The 16,715-nt window shown below is 44.7% G+C and overlaps 1 protein-coding gene across 1 annotated transcript; it reads right to left on the bottom strand.

Annotated features, from left to right (window-relative positions):
- Nucleotides 1-211: 211 nt before the first annotated feature.
- Nucleotides 212-15,794, bottom strand: LOC146890033 (sterile alpha motif domain-containing protein 7). Its single transcript, XM_087899403.1, is given in 7 exon segments — nt 212-457; nt 3,851-3,961; nt 8,398-8,516; nt 10,973-11,583; nt 13,165-13,243; nt 14,014-14,138; nt 15,694-15,794. Coding segments are annotated over 7 exon segments (1,341 nt in total). The 3' UTR covers nt 212-262.
- Nucleotides 15,795-16,715: the final 921 nt, after the last annotated feature.

The raw sequence follows: 16,715 nt of genomic DNA on the forward strand, positions 1-16,715 counted from the left end.
CAAAGACTGTAGCTTGCAAGATGTTTGTAAATTCTCATCCCTGTTAGCATTTTCTTCTAACAACAATTCTCCAGAACCTTGGTGCTTGGTTGCTTCATCTTGGCAGGAAAGAAGCCCGTTGGGTGATATCCTCCCAAGACAATGCTAGGAGCATGGGCTTCCTCTCCACGTCCCCCACTGGCCACAGGAAGCTGTCACAACGTCACTGGCAACATCTGCAACTCTAGAAAACTGGGAGTAACTTATTTGTCTTTGAGTATTTTTAATTTCTCAAACTGTCTTGCTCAGTTCTCTTAGGAATCCTTATATCCTGGGAAGAAGGAATGCTCAACACGTCACTCTAGGAATCAATATCCAAAAGAGGGGACGCATCTGCAGAACGATCAAATGCTTGCCTTGCATGGGTGGGGAGTGAAGGAATTTTCTTACAGAACGTATTTCCCACATGCTGAGATACCTTTGAAGACAAAATAATTATAATAATTAAGTCTGAATTCTTTTGATAATTAACCCTGCATTAACCATGGGGGGTGGGGGGGGGAAGGCTGAGGCAATTTCAGACACAGAGCATCTATAGAAATGAAGGAGGTCGCACTTCTGGTATGTTGTAAGCCTTGTTTGGTTTTTAGAGTCATGTGATTTTTACTGCTACTGATGGGGCCTTCCCCAGCTGGCAGATGGTACCTGGGATCTAACACTCTGCTGGCTTTCAGGGAGGAAAAACTATCACATGGGGACCCAGAAAGGAACAATAGCAAATCCAAGTCCAACAGAACTGTCTGTAAGTATGTCAGGAGAGATACTGTTATTGCTAAATGAAAAGAAATCACTGAAAAATAGTTCCACACTGTATCAGTGTTAGTTCTTAGTTCCGATGAAAAGGATCCTGTTATGGTAGATGTTGTGTTGACACTGGGTGAGCAGGGTAAACTTTCTGTCTTAGTTTTACAACTTCACTACTTTTAAAATTATTCTAAAATGAAAAGTTAAAAGAAACAAGCAAACAAAAACGCCCACAACAGAATCCTGGCAAAGACATTAGGTGTTGAGGTGTTCACAACAGAAGTCCTTTCTTTCTTTTATTTTGAGGCTGGACTTAAACTCATTGCCTTTTTGCCTCAGTGTTCATAATCCTGGAATACAGCTGGGTGCTACTGTGCTCTGCTGAATAGCTTCCATCCTGGAGATATGGCTCTGGGGCTTAGAGCACTTGTTGCTCTTCTGGAGGACCCGAGTTCAATCCTCAGACCTACATAGCAACTCACAAGTGTCTGTAAATCCAGTTCCAGGATATCTGGTGCTCTGTTCTGGTTCCCATGGGCACTAGGCACATACAGGATACCACGTGTAGAAATAGTACCTATTCACATAGAATTAAAACTAAAGAATTTCCATATCCTAAAAATTATAGGCAAACAAAAATGATAGTGGCAGGATATTCTTTCTTTTAAAAGTTGGGGGGGGTTGTGCATATGTGTGTATGTGTTCATCATGTGTGTGTGTGTTTATGTGTCCATGTATATGAGGGGGTGCGTGTGGAGGCCGGAGGTCCATGCTATCTTCCTCTGTTGCTTCCCTTCTTATATTTCAGTGAAAGCCTCTCAGTGAAGCTGTGGTGGGTTTGGTAAGTGCAGGTGGCAAGGGTGCTTCTGGGGCCCTCTGCCTTCTGCCACACTAGGGTTGCAGGTACATGCCACTGTGCCCTGGGTTTTTGTTTTCTGCCACATTAGGATTGCAGGTACATGCCACCCTGCCCAGGGTTTTTATATTCCCATCAGTGCTGAGGACCTAAATTCTGTTCTTCACGCTTATGCAGTGACACTTTACCAACCACGCCATCTCTCTGACCCTGAAAGGACATTCTGAAGTTCTAGCTCCTGATGTAAATATTTCTGACAAACACACGCAGGCCTACATAAATTAGCTGCACACTAATTGCTGGCTTTTTCTTTCATTTGAGACAGTCCACTCTTTAAAAAAGAAATTGATCTATTAGAAAAGCTTGTATGCTCTGAGCTCACAAAAGGTAAAGATTCCTTCTCTCATGAAACATGCATTCTAAAGGGTATAGAGGGAAATAACAATTAAAACTGTATGTGACCGATAGATCTGTTTATGATCGAGGCAAAAGTGTATGAGAAAAAGCGAGCAGAGAGAGACATCAGCAGTCTGGGAGGGTGGGGTGCGGCTTTAAATAAGGTGGGTAGAGCAAGCCTCGGTGAGGAGGTGCAATTGAACAAAGATGACAGTAAGAACTAAGCTTGCTAGCTCTAGACTGTAGTCCAGCACCAGGAAGGCTGAGGCAGGAGATTTTCTGTGACTTTGATTCTGGCCTGGGATATAGAGTAAGACCCTTTCTCAGAACAAAGCAGAATCAAAAACTAACAACAACAAAATAAATAAGAAAGCAAAATCAAACAAGAAAAACCTTCCAAACGATGAGGGGACAAAGAATGAGTATTAGGGGCAGGGACTTTCCAGAGCTGAGCGCCCTAGTACAGAATATGTCTGAAGGGTTCAAGGAGCCCCAGGAGCAAGTGAGCAGGTGTCTGGAGGTGCTACTGGTGGGCGGGGAAGGAAGAGCTGTGCTGCTGAACGGAGTGTGAATGCTAGACTCTCCCCTGGACTCTGAAGAAACTGGGGAGCTACCACAGGGTCTGCAGCGGAAGAGTGGCATGGTTTGCCTTAGGTATAGAGTCACATTTCATGGCACATGAGTAACTCTGGTTTGGGAAGAGCAGAAGCACGGAGAAGAACCAGAGGAATTTGGTTGTGAAGTCATTACCAACGGCTGATGGTGCTAGAGTTGGCCCAACCAGTTCTCAAGAGCCAATTGTTACCTTTTTATTCTTTTTTTAGGAAGTTTGCAAGCTAGTTGTTAAAAACATGCCATTGTTAAAACTTAAATAAGCCTAAAACTAAGTAAATTATATGACAAATGGAAGTAATAAATATTTAGAGCTTATTGCTGCTGCGGAATAATCCTCCTGTGCTCTGTAAAGATTTGCCACGCCAATTGCTATAATAAAATGCTGATTGGGCAGTAACCAGGCAGGAAGTATAGGCAGGCAGCCAAACTAAGGATGACAGGAAGAAGGGTGGACCCCGGAGTCACCAGGCAGACACAGAGGGAGCAGGAGATGAATGCACTGTGCTAATAAAGGCATCAACACGTGACAGTGTAAATAAAGAATGTGGGTTAACTTAAAATGTAAGAGCTACTTGGTAATAAGCCCGAGTTCATTGGCTCTGCTTTTTTAATTTATTAATTTAATTTATAATTTATTAATTTAAGCTTCCAAGTCAATTATTTGGGACGCAACTGCTGGGTATTTGGAAACAGGCTGGCAGGAGAAAAATATCTGTTTGCACATTGCTACTTGCTTTAAACCTAATTTATCTGTAATACTGTTTATTGCTCTCTATGTTCTTAAGGATGTTTACACCTGAGATACAACATGCCTGTAACATATGTGTACTCAGAAATGAGGTGTTGCAATGTGTCTCTTCCCCAATCTGTATCCACTGACATTGATGAATTTGTCAGTCTGTAGGGGTCATCGACACTATGAAAGCTACAGGTCAGGCCTGTTTCTCTTCATAAAGAGACAGAACTGCTAACCGCTTACCAACACACAGATGTGTACCACCGCCCTGCCACATCTAGAAGTGTGTACTACCTTTCCACATAAGCTAGCCTCACTTCCATTACATCCTCAGTTCCGGAGGGGGAAAGGCTAGAGGAGATTAAATAAGTATTCTACATATTAATATGACAACACCACAATGTGACCCATTTCTCTTGGGCTTTTATCATTGCTGTGTACTAAATTGTGTGCAGTCGCCATACCTGAGACTGAATTTTTAGTGCTGGTCCTAGTTTCAGCCCCATGGTGCCTCGAAGATGCTGCTCAGTGAGAAGAGGTAGTGTTTCTCCATCAATTGCGTGATCCTTAAATACCTGAAGAAACCCAAAAATCATTAGCCTGGTTGCCGAGTCTTGAAGTAAAGTCAGTGTCTTCTACACAGAGGGTTTGGTATTCGAGTATGTGCATACAGAAGACCACTTGAAGGTGGCATAGAGCTATATAAACTCCTCTTTATTGCTGGTTTGTCTGGGCTCTGGTGCCATGATGTCTTTAACAATATCTGGAATGCTCAATAGTTCCGTTTGTGGGACTCACTTCAACCTTGGGTAATTTTCTGAGGGCAGTATCTGCGTCTCATTTACTGTGCATCCCTGATGCAGCGTGGTGAATGTAGTCCCGGGGAAATCAGCAAATGGGAACATGATTGGCGTGAAGGGGTGGGGAAAGAGCCATCACAGATAACATGGCCCCTCATGCAGCAGATGCAGTGCCAAGTGTATGGTGGACAAAGGCAGGGAGAGCCTGGGGAAGAGCTGTCCATCAGGGCTTCCTAGCAGATCCTGCTCTGACTCTAGCCAATGCACCACACCATCCTCCTGGAAGCTAGGGGTCTGCTGAAGAAGGGTAGATATCCAGGCAGGTAAGGAAGTGGATGTGAAGAAGTGTGCCTGTCCGTAGTAGTTCAATTTCCTAATGTCCAACTTCACCCTCCCTCAGAAACCACCCATGCTCACTTCTGAGCCTCCTCTTTAAATCTTCACCCTCCTCAGACTTCAGAGCTTACAGGGTTCCCTTTCATTTTCAGACAACCTTCTAATTTAGAAAGAAGAGGAAAATAAAATGGTAGGTAGAATTTCCTGTAAACCTGATCATTAGACCTAAAATCTTCCCACCTCCCTGATTAATGTAAGACTTTGCTGCAGTTCTTTCTCTTGCCTCCACCCCACCCCACCCCGTGTTGTAAAGGTCCACAGCAGGATCTCATCTGTAGGGACTCAGAGAGGGAGCCCTTCTTTAGGGGCCCACAGCAGGAACCCATGTGTAGGGGCCCACAGAGGGATCCATTCTTAGGGGCTCACAGCGGGATCTCATCTGAAGGGGCCCACAGCGGGATCCCTTCTGTAGGGGCCCACAGTGGGATCCCAAGTGTAGGGGCCCACAGTGGGATCCCTACTATAGGGGATCACAGTGGGATCTCTTCTGTAGGGGCTCACAGCGGGATCTCTTCTGTAAGGGGCTAACAGCAGGATTTCACCTGTAGGGGCTCACAGCGGGATCTCATCTTTAGGGGCTCACAGCAGGATCTCATCTTTAGGGGCTCACAGCAGGATCTCTTCTGTAGGGGCTCACAGTGGGATCTCTTCTGTAGGGGCTCACAGTGGGATCTCTTCTGTAGGGGCTCACAGCGGGATCCCTTCTGCAGTCTCCCTCCTCTCCTCTTTGCTGTTGCATTAACGCATAAGTGGGCTGCCATCAGCACTACAGGCTGATGGGAATGACAATACACAGTCCACCTCCACACCTGCCCTCCTCTCCTTCCCATCAGCCCCACTGATCAGATGCTGCCTGACACTCTTGTGTTCATGTCACTTCCTGGCCGTTCTTCTTCTCAAGAGATTCTGCTCCTCATCTTTCCCTTAATCCTGTCTCCTTCGTTCTCTAGGTGCCTGTGCTGTACCAAACACATGGTCCTATTCCAGTTGCTTCTATTGGTTACATTTCTGGCCACATTTGGCAATGTTGACCAGTGCTTTGTGGTTGTGACAGACTTAGGGACTAAAAACTTCTTCTTCTTCTTCTTCTTCTTCTTCTTCTTCTTCTTCTTCTTCTTCTTCTTCTTCTTCTTCTTCTTCTTCTTCTTCTTCTTCTTCGTTGTTGTTGTACTGTTTTGAGACAAGGTCTCATAAAGCCTAGTCTGGCCACAAAACTGGCTATGCAGTCAAGGATGACCTTGGCATTTTGATCTTTCTTCTACTTTCCCAGTGCTGGGGTTACAGGTTTGCACCACCAGGCTAAAGTTTATGGGGTACTGGGGATTGAACACAGAGCTTGGGCATGCTAGACATGGGATATCCTTCTTATTAGTGCAGATTGGGCCAAATCTACAATATAAATGTGCACATTTTAAAAATCAATTTCAGATATATTTAAAGACAAATATTTTATGTGCCAGACTACATATTTACTTAGAATAAACTGATACAGAGTTTTATGGCCATCCCTAAACAGTTAAGTCACAAATCGTTGTATCTCTTTATTTAATTTATTATTTTTGGGTTTTGATAACATTTCTTTCATAGAGAATATAACAAACAACAACAAACTACAATAAAACCTCCAGATGAAAAGTCCGATAAACCTCTCTGCAGACTCAATAATCCAAAGCAGACCAAATCAGCCCAAATTAGAAAAAAAAGCATGTTTAATGGACACCATCCTTCCCAGGTGGCCTTCCAGCACCTCAGAGAGGAACAGGGAAGGAAGACCATGTGCTTGTTCTGGGGAGGGGGAGCAGTTTAAATAACCTGTGGGAGTGCTCTTGAGCATCACTGGGGAGGGGTCACCATTTGGCTGGCTTTCTCGGAGGTGGAGTCTGGACTGATACAACTCTCAGGGGGTGGAGCTTGTGATGGAACTTCCACCAGAACGTTCCAGACTCTTTGGATATCTGGATGCCAGGGACTGAGGTGATGCTTCCACCCCAGCAGTAAGCTGTAGCACAGCACTGACAAAGTCTGTGTGACATAAAGACTGAGCTCCTTATGTGGCTTTATTTCTCTCGAGGTTTGGTTGTTTGTTTCAGATGAGGTCCCACTGTGTAGCTGAGGCTGGCAGTGAACTCACAGTCCTTCTGCCTCAGCTTCCCAGTGAAGAGATTCTAGATGTATGTCACCACATCTGACCCCAGACATCTTCTAAAGACTCCATTTGTACAAGGCTGGCAAGGTGGATGAGCATCGAGAAAAGGGTGGCGGGCAGAGAGCTGACCGGTCCCAGGAGTTAAACAAAAGCTTTCAAAGGATGGGGCTGTCAATCAAAGCCAAGGAGGCATCTTTGGCAAAGGTTCCTGTGAGGACTGTGTGGGAAACAGTCCTTTGGGGCTGTGTACCCACAATGCGCTGCCATCTCCTCATTTGTCAGAGAGTAGCAATGGGTGCTTAGCAGGGCAGCTGGCCTTGTAGTTGATGTCACATGCAGTAGCTCAAAGGGAGAAAACTTCAAAATGTGGTCATCCTAATACATTTAGAAACTTCTAGAAACAAGTGGTAGACTTTCTTGGGATACTGATATCCAGTTGGATACAAAGAGGCAGCAAAATCTGAGGTGTTGATGTTTGTATGACTTCTGTCTGCCCACAAGGGCACAGCTTACATCAAGTATAGCCTACAGGTATTACTGTTGTAGGAGCAAGACTGTTTCTTTGTTGCTCATTTGTTGAGGCAAGTCCCCACTGTACAGCCCAGGATGGCCTCAGATTCTCAATCTTCTTGGCTCAGCCTTTCGAGGGTTGAGATTCCAGATGTATGCCATTATTCCTGGTTTCTTGTTTGTGTGTTTGTGCCCATGTGTGTGCACGCACACAAAGGTCTGAAGAGAACTCGAATGTAATTCCTCAGATATCATCCACGTTGTTATTTGACACAGGGTTTCCCATTTGCTGCTAACTCGCCAAGCAGACTAGTCTGGTTGGCCAGCAAGCCCAAAGGGTCCATTGTTTTCACCCTCAGCCCCAGTGCTGAGGTTACAAGCAGGCACCAGTATGCCTGACTTTGGCATGTGTGTGTATGTACATATTCACGTGTGTGAACGTGATGTGCAGACCATGCAATGCATGTGTAGAGGTCAGAGACAACCTCAGGCGTTGGTCCTCTCCTCCTACCATACTTGAGATAGTCTTCTTGTTTGATGATGCCTAGGCAAGGGTCTCTGACTCACGTGATTTTGGGGATTCTCATGTCTCTACCTCCTATCTCTTCTTAGGCACACTGGATTATAGATGTGCATGACTGCATCTGGTTATAAGTGTTCTGGAGCTAAGACCTCAGGTCCTTACACTGTTACAGTAAACTTTTTGTATGCTGAGCCCTCCCCCTTGTGTGTGTGTGTGTGTGTATCGTTGTATGTGCGTGTGTTCTGCGCACTGAAATTCACGTCCTTTTGCTTGCATGACAGTCTACTGACTGAGTTGTCTTCTCAGCCCCTTTGTCTTTTTTTTTTAGGACAAAGTACACATTTCTGTTATTTAGGCACTGTAGTAAGTATTTCTCATTCTTTCTGGATATTTAGTCTCTGAGTCACCTTCTCATGAGTCTAGACAGGGTAGAAAATAAGCTAAATAGTGTCTTCCCAGAGCCTCTCTAGTACCTGTGTCTACTAGTCATAGACATTCTTACAATGAGAAACAGTTTCAGAAAATGGGGGTTTTAGAAGGAATTTTCCCCTTCCAGGGGCAAAAGGAAGTTTGACAAAACTCATTGTACATTAACTAGTTTCAAGTTTTCATAGTTTTGCAAAAATACGAAGTTACCTGGGCATAATCTGAGCACCCTGGCAGGCTTCTGATGAAGTCATGGACGTCATCTACGGTCCATTTCTGAATATCAGCCGAGGAACAGGCTTCGCTGAGTGCACTCAGTGCATGTGCTCCTGTAACGTGAGAAAAAGTCGGATGTGGTGTGAGGCTTCCATCAGGAGGAGACACTTAGAACACAGGATGCGGTTCACTGTATGAACTCACTAATGTCTGTCACCACAGGTGTTCTGTTTATATGGGACGATTTTGAATTTTCTAAAGATGTTCAGACACATTGACAGGTGGTTTATTACCCTCTCTTTAGATCTCTTCAGTGACATCACTCTAGGTGAACAGACAAGGGGTTGATTTGCCCTGTGGTCTCTGAGGTGCTGAAAGAAAGGCCCCGTGAGCTTCATCTCCCATTTTAATGCTGCAGTACCATGTGTGTGGTCTCCTGTGCCCATCATGGTCTGAACCCAAATGAAGAACTTCACAGTGAAGTGGTTGGTGTGGTGGCTGCATCAGTGCCCTAGTTCACGTTAACTGTCAAGTTGACACAACCTACGATCAGCTAAGGGAGTCTAAATGGAAGCATTGCCTAGATCAGATTGTGTGTGTGTGTGTGTGTGTGTGTGTGTGTGTGTGTTTTCCCTGGGGGAATTGTCTTGATTAGGAGGATCCAGCCCACTGTGGGCGTTACCGCCCCAAGGCAGGCGGTCTTGATCAGGTAAGAAAAGCTTTCTCATACTGTGAACACAGCCTTCGTCTCGGTGCTGGCCACATTTCTTCTCTGGGAAGTGACTTCCTCCTTGGAGGCAACGCTGTGTGGAACAGCAAGCAGGCCACCTTCAAGTTCCTCTCTTGAGCTCTTACTTTGACTTGGCTGGGCGGTGGCCTGTGACCAAAAACTGTAACCTGGATAGATTCCTTCCTAAAGTCACCTTCGGTCACACTGTTTTATCACGGCAACAGACAGGGAGACAGAACCATCAGAGACATGCCAAGCCTCTGTGTTTTAATTTTCTTTCCAAACAAGTTCTAGAGAGCTATCCAATGTGAGATTTTCTCTGTACTGCAATAGTATTTTAAAACTAATAGTTCATATTTTTGTCAGTTTTTCTACACTTGGATACAAGAGAGATAGAATTTATACTTTAAAACAAAAGCCCTTGGGGCTGGAGGGATGGCTCAGTGGTTAGAAACACTGACTGCTCTTCCAGAGGACCAGGGTTCAATTCCCAGCACCCACATAGCAGCTCACTATCTGCTGCTGCAACTCCAGTTCCAGGGGATCTGACACCTTCAGAGACATACATGCAGGCAAAACATCAGTGAAAAATATGAAGAAAAATAAATAAATATTAAAAAATACATAAATATAAAAAACATAAAGAAAAATGAATAAATAAAAAGCAAAGCAAAACCACCAAATCCACAACAAAATAGACCTCTAGTTCATGTTAAAGAAATTCACAATTAAATTTTGTTTTGTTTTGTTTTTCGAGACATGGTTTCGTTGTAACTTTGGAGCCTGTTGTAGAACTAGCTCTTATAGACCAGGCTGGCCTTGAACTCACAGAGATCCACCTGCATCTGCCTCCCAAGTGCTGGGATTAAAGGCATTAGCCACCACCAGCTAGGTAAATTAAAATTTTAATTTAAAAATCTCCCTATTTTCTTATATTTATATTCTTAATCTGTGTTATGTAGTTATTATACAGCAATATCAAGACTAGTGTTTCTAATATGACTTATGAGAAGTGACCAAATAAAATGACTTCAAGACATCATTTAAAACAGTATTAAGAAAATAGAGGCAGAGGGCCTGGAGAGATGGCTCAGCAGTTAAGAGCACTGGCTGCTCTTCCAGCAGGCCTGGGTTTGGACCCCAGGCAGCTCACAACCTCCTGTAGCACTAGTACCAGAGGATCCAATGTTCTTTTCCCAGTCTCTGCCAGCACTGCACACGCCTGGCGCCCTATACACACGCAGGCAAAAGACCCATGCACATGAAATAAAAATAAATACCTCTTTTTTTAAAAAAAAATGAAGGTGAGAGAGATAGATAGAGGGTTTGAAAATGAAAACAAAGGCCAAAATATGACTCATGACTGATGGAGGAGGGTTATCTGCCTATTGTGTTATTTTCATTGGTCAATAAAGAGACTGCCTTGGCCCCTTGATAGGACAGAAAATTAGGTAGGTGGAGTAAACAGAACAAAATGCTGGGAAGAGGGCTATGAGGCAGAAGCCATGGAGCCAGCCACCAGGTCAGACATGCTGAATCTTTCCCGGTAAGCCACACCTCGTGGTGATATACAGATTATTAGAAATGGGTTAATATCAAGATATGAGAGTTAGTCAGTAACTAACTCTCTAGAGATAATGGGCCAGGCAGTGCTTAAATGAATACAATTTGTATGTTGTTATTTCCGGGGCTAAGCTAGCTATGCAGGAGCCGTGTGGGATGAAAAGCAGGCCTGCCCGCAGCCCCTCACTACACATGACTGTCATAGTTTCCTCCACAATGGGAAGCCCTGGTCACCCTGCCGCTACTGAAGACCTGCCCTTGATCCCAGACACCTACCTGGCAGAGGCAATATGGAAACCGGCAGGCCAAGCCCATTCTTTTCATCATGGCCTTCACAGACCTGCTCCGAGGGCTTTTCCTTCCCACCATCCCAAGTCTTGGCTTCTGGGGAAGAGGGTATTGTCTGACTTGGCTGCGGCTCTATGCAGGTGTTGGCGAGGCCCGAGGTTGGCTTCTCACCAGTTTCCCTTGGCTTCTGACTGTTGTCTACTTCAATATCTGGGTCTTTGCTATCCTCTTCCTCTTCGTAGGGAACCACAGGCATCTGGCCTGAGTCTTTTTCTTCTACTTGATTTTTGAAACTCTCAGTGTTGCTCCCTAGAGGTTTCTGATAAACTGAGCCTCTCCTGAGTCGGTATTTCTGGCCCCAGCATTCTGTAAAGTGTGGTCTATTCCCCAGTAGAATAGGGTTTCCATGAAGGTGTCTGGAGGTGCTTCTGTGTAAATGCAGATCACTGGCAGGCAGTGTGCCCCTGCCTCCGAAGCCTGCAGGGCCGCCCAGGCAACTTGATCCATAAAAGAGGGGTATCCCAAGGCCAGCCAGTCCCTTGGGATTAACTCTTTCCATCCTCCTTTGCTGGTGAAAAGAATACATTTCCATTTCTGCCCTAAAAACAAAATGATATAGTTTACATGTCTCCAGACAATCTTTAGAAATAGAATTTTTTAAAAAAATTATTTATTCATTTATTATTTATTTTAAGCGTGAAGAGGTGGGTACATGCATGGCATCATACATGTGTGGAGGTCAGAGGATAATGGTGATGGGGTTGGATCTCTCTTTCCGTTATGTGTATGCTGGGGATCAAACTCAGATCGGCAGGCTTGGCAGCCAGCACCTTGATTTGCTGAGCCATCCTGGGGCCCCAGAAATGTAATTTTAGGAGGCCCTTGCCTCCCCTAAGCTAGTCCCTATGCTTACAGTGTTTGTCTGAAGCCTGTCTGATGGAGGCAGGAGGAGCATGGGCTTTGGAAGGAGCCTGAAAGTGGAGGGTTCGGGCGACTGTCATAGTGCAAGCTTGAGGCTCTGCTGTGGACCTTACCTGTTGTGCACAGAGCCTTAGCAGGTGAGGGGATGATGGGACACCAGTAGTTTCTTGCCAGACACTAACTTCATAGAGGTGTCTAATTCCACAGCATACTGATAGTTAGTGGAACTCAAGCATCCAGTGCTTGTCTTGGGTCTAAATCACTGCACACGGATGGGCAAACAAGGAAGGGAGGCCTGTTTCAGCTCACTTCACTTTGCCCATTGACCTGTGACCACCGGGACCTTCCTCTCTCCCTGAGGCTGAACTCTGTGAATTATGAGTATACTTTATTTGCTGCTGGCCATGACAGATGAAGACCATTGTTAGGTTGACATGAGATGTCCTGGTTCTGATGACATCATCTGAAGAGGAGTTCACTCCTGTCTTCAGGCAGAACGGAAACCATTTAAGACAGAAATGCCCATGGGGATTCAGAGGAGTCACAGCCAGGATTTTGTATTGTGGGTCAATGGAAAGCTATTGAATATGCAGATCCATCCACTCTTAGCTCTGCTTTGTGGAGTATGCATGGGTAGGTATGTTCGTGTGTTGTGTATGGTGTGTGCCTGAGCACGTGTGCACATGTATGCAGAGACTGTAGGACCTTGGGTGTCCTCCTGTCCTGTGTCCTCCTACCTGACTATCCTGTTTGAGGTAGGTCTTTTACTCAGATGGCAGCTCAGCCGGCTTTGGCTAGGCTGACAGGACAGCAAACCCCAGAAATCTTCTGTCGCTGATCCCTGCCTCTAGCCTTGGGATTAAAATCACGTGTGGTCTCACCCAGCTTTGTTCGCGGATGCTGAGGATCTGACCTCAAGGCCTCCTGTTCATGCAGCAAGCATTCTCATTAAACTTTTTAATCCCCAGACCTCACTGTCTGCTTTTCAACCTTTTGTTTATTATTAGAAAGCTTGAATAATTTATTCTATAATGCACCTGAAGTATGTTCTGTAAATGATCAGCACATGTGTGTGTATAGAGGGCATGTGTTAGTCATCATGCCCTTATGTATTTCTATTGTATTTATATGTATTGATAATTTATTTATTTTAGTTATTTAATTTTATTTCATTTATTTTAATTTACTTAAGACTGCTCAGATGAACAAACAGTCATGGGACTGAATAGAAGACAAATCAAACAATATTATTCAATTACCTGGCAGTATGATGTCTCTCAAACATCTCATTCCTTGTGGCCACTGCCTTTGTGGGTTCAGGTGGTAAAATGCCCCAGCCTTGAGGGAGGTGGGGAGGTAGGGAAGGAAGAAGAGAACACCCCATCCCACAAACAAATTAGAAGAATGCACTTGAGAATAGTAAAATAATTCAAGACAGGATCTGCAGTTTCCCCTTAGCTGGAATAGAATCTGGAAAATAGTATTGAAATCTTATACATTGGAAGAATGGTTAGATCAAGATAATAACATATTCATCATCTCATATCTTTATTATTTTTATGGTGTAGCCTTTTGAAATCCATCAGCAATTTTTAACTATGTAACACATTATTCTAAATTCTATTATACTGTATTAAACATCTCCAGAATGAAATCAGAATAAAAGCTAAATTCTCATTATGACTTATAAGACCATATGCTATTCCATTAGTTTGGTTTGGTTTGGGGTACTGAGAACTGAGTCCAGTCCTCATGAGGGCTACTCAGATGCTCTGCCATGGAGCTATGCCATCCCAGCATCACAAATCATAAAATGCCCAAAGCGGTTAAATCCCAGATCCCTCAGTTCCTCACATTAAACAGAAGGAACACAGTAATGTCGCAAGTCTGCCCTCATTCGTGATTAAGTTGGTGCTTGGAAGGGTTAAGCAGCTCAGTCTTGCCCACACAGTGGCACCACCACAAGCTCCGTCTAGAAAGCAAGTGCGCAAACTACAAAGGCTTACTTGCTGCTCAGGTCTCCAGAGCGGAGCATCAACAGCCGCTTAAACAGCCCGCAGTTGTTCACAGGGCTCCGCAGGCTGGTGCCACACGCTCATCGCGCATACCTGGGTAGAAGTGACCCGACAGCCGGTTTAGCATGTTTGCATTGGGAGCAAAAGAGGATCCAGACTGGGAAGGAAGACAAAACTGGCTTGGTCCAGCTGGAGCCACACTGGAAGACAAGACATCTCTAGGAGGGAAAACAGAGGTAAGCAGACTATGGCTGGAATTATACAAAGTTTCTATTACTTAGTGGGATGATCTAAGTTCATTGTTAAGTTAATTGAATTCAGAATCATCTAGAAAATTGAGGCACACTTCTTAACGGACTCACTAGGGCATTTCAAGAGGGTTATTGAGGGCAGGATCTCGTGGGGATCTGATGAAATCAAAGGAGAAAGTGGGCAGAAGGCAAGTGTCCTCCCTTTTGTGACCCAGCATGATGTGAATGATTCTGCTGTGGCAGGCCTTCCCTGCTGTGATAGACAGAATCAGGCGTAGTGGTCACAGCCACACAGAAGTAACCAATTCACTTAGGTACTGGGGTTTGCAAAAGCTGCTTGGGTCTCTAAAGTGCGAATGCCCCGAACTCTTGTGGTCACAGAGAAGCATGGTGAGGAAGGGTGGGAGGAGGAAGCACAGCAAACAAGATAGCTCAGGGCTGTCTTGGGAAGAGACCCACTCCAGTCAATGCCATAGTTGGGATACTCACAACGGCACTATGCTCTGAGCACACAGTCTGTTCATATTTAATGGTCCCTTGGTGACATTGGCCATCTAGGATAAATGTTTGGCCACCTCAGGAGGCAGCTTATTTATTGTTCATGTTCCATGAACAAGGACAGATACTGGGTATTATTTTATCTTCAGAATGCCAAAATATTACAAAGAAGGGAATCGAGAATATTGCCAGAATGTATAACCAAAATGCTGACAATTTCCACGCTATTGAAAGAAGGATTAGGTGACAAGCAATTCAGGTGTTATAGACTTAGGGTGGAGCCACCTTAATCTGATAGGATTGGTTCTCTTAAGGAGAGGAGCGGGACTCTGGAGGGCACCCTGCATGTGCACACGGGAGGTGGCCATGTGAGGACGTGGTGAGGAGTCATCATTCTTAGCCAGGAATTAGGACTCACCAGAAACTGACTGGGCAGGGATGTGATTTTGAACTCATAATTTCCAGAACTGGAGACCTAAGCGTCTTTTATTTTTTTCTTTACTTAAAAAAATTATGTGTATAGATTTTTGTCTGATGCAAGTAGGTACCATGTGTATGTAGTGTCAGGAAGGCCAAAACAGGGCGTTGTATCCCCTGGGGCTGGAGTTGCAGGCCAGTGTGAGCTACAAGATGAGGAACCCTGTCCTCTGGAAAGAGCAGCCAGTGCTTGTGACTGCTGAGCCTCATCTCCAGCCCTGAACGTCTGTTCTTTACACCATGTTGTCCTTGTGTTTTATGGTGGTAGTCTCAGAAGACTGATCTAGCAGATTTTACTCTTGATATTGCCTGTCACAGTCCAAGGAAATGTTTATCGGTTAGTGGGTCCAACCCACTTCACAGGGAAAGTAGAGTCTTGTTTTGAAGGGAAGACCAGCAGAGAGCTGTGAGTCATGGCACAGTTCACTGAGCTAACCCCAATGTTGTTTTGTCTAATCTAGCATCTAATGCTAATGCTAGCATTGTCCCAAACTCTGAAGATAATTCATTTACTCTTCTGATTCTCTATATTATTGGAGAGCAATACCTGTCCACAATTGGGGGCCCAAACGGTGCAGGAATCAGCGGGATCCTCTGATGTCCTGATGCTGTCAATAAAGGGTTCACAGACATCATTGGGTTTGTCATCAGATCTCGTGACTCTGATGGAATTCTAAAAGAAACAGGTGCATTAACCAGTACCTACTGAAAATTATTTTCCTCTCTCTCTCTCTCTCTCTCTCTCTCTCTCTCTCTCTCTCTCTCTGTGTGCGCGCGCGCGCGTGTGTGTGTGTGCGCATGTGTGTGTGTGCGCCCCTCCAGGCAAAGATGTAGCGGCTGCTCCTCAAGAGTTGCCCATTTTGTGCTTTGGGAACCTGGGGTGACCTGTAATCCCGAGGGACCTTCCTGTCTCGGCTTTCCCAGAGCCGGGGTTACAATCACACACCTGCTTTTGTTTGTTTGTTTGTCTTGCCTTTATGTGGGTTCTTGTCATTGAACTCTGGTCCCCATGCTTGCATTTTGTGAATTCCTTGAGTTTTTCTTAAACTTAAGAACAACCTCTTCCCAGCGCCTAAGAAAATGAACTGCACCAAACTTCAGCTCTACAAAAATCCCCCAAGGGAAGTCACTGATAATTTCTGTAGAACTTGTTTTATAAACGTGCCCTGGAGTTTGTTACAGTCTACAGGACAATGCCACACCACATCACAAGCAATAATAACATGGAACCAGCCCTGTAAGATTCCAGGGATACAGCTTCTTCTTTTAAGCTATTTACATCCTTTCTATTTCCAGAGGTGGAAGTATACAAGCTCTTCCGTATGTTCGGTCTTTGGGAAAATATTCCTATGTAGTTGATAAGATTCAAACAGAAAATGTGGAGAGAGGTTCTCTTAATGACTGAAAAGACATCTAATTAGGGCGGGTATGGGCTGATTGCCTGAGATGGTTTAATCAGAACGAGGGAACAAATTATATTCGCGTGTATATAAACATATGTCTGCATACGCTACCTTCAGCAGCCTGTGGCAGAGATGGACTGTTGTGAAAGGGGGGCTGCTTGCCTTA

This window comes from Myodes glareolus, chromosome 20 (genome assembly GCF_982192425.1).
Source record: "Myodes glareolus chromosome 20, mMyoGla1.1, whole genome shotgun sequence".
Taxonomy (NCBI): domain Eukaryota; kingdom Metazoa; phylum Chordata; class Mammalia; order Rodentia; family Cricetidae; genus Myodes; species Myodes glareolus.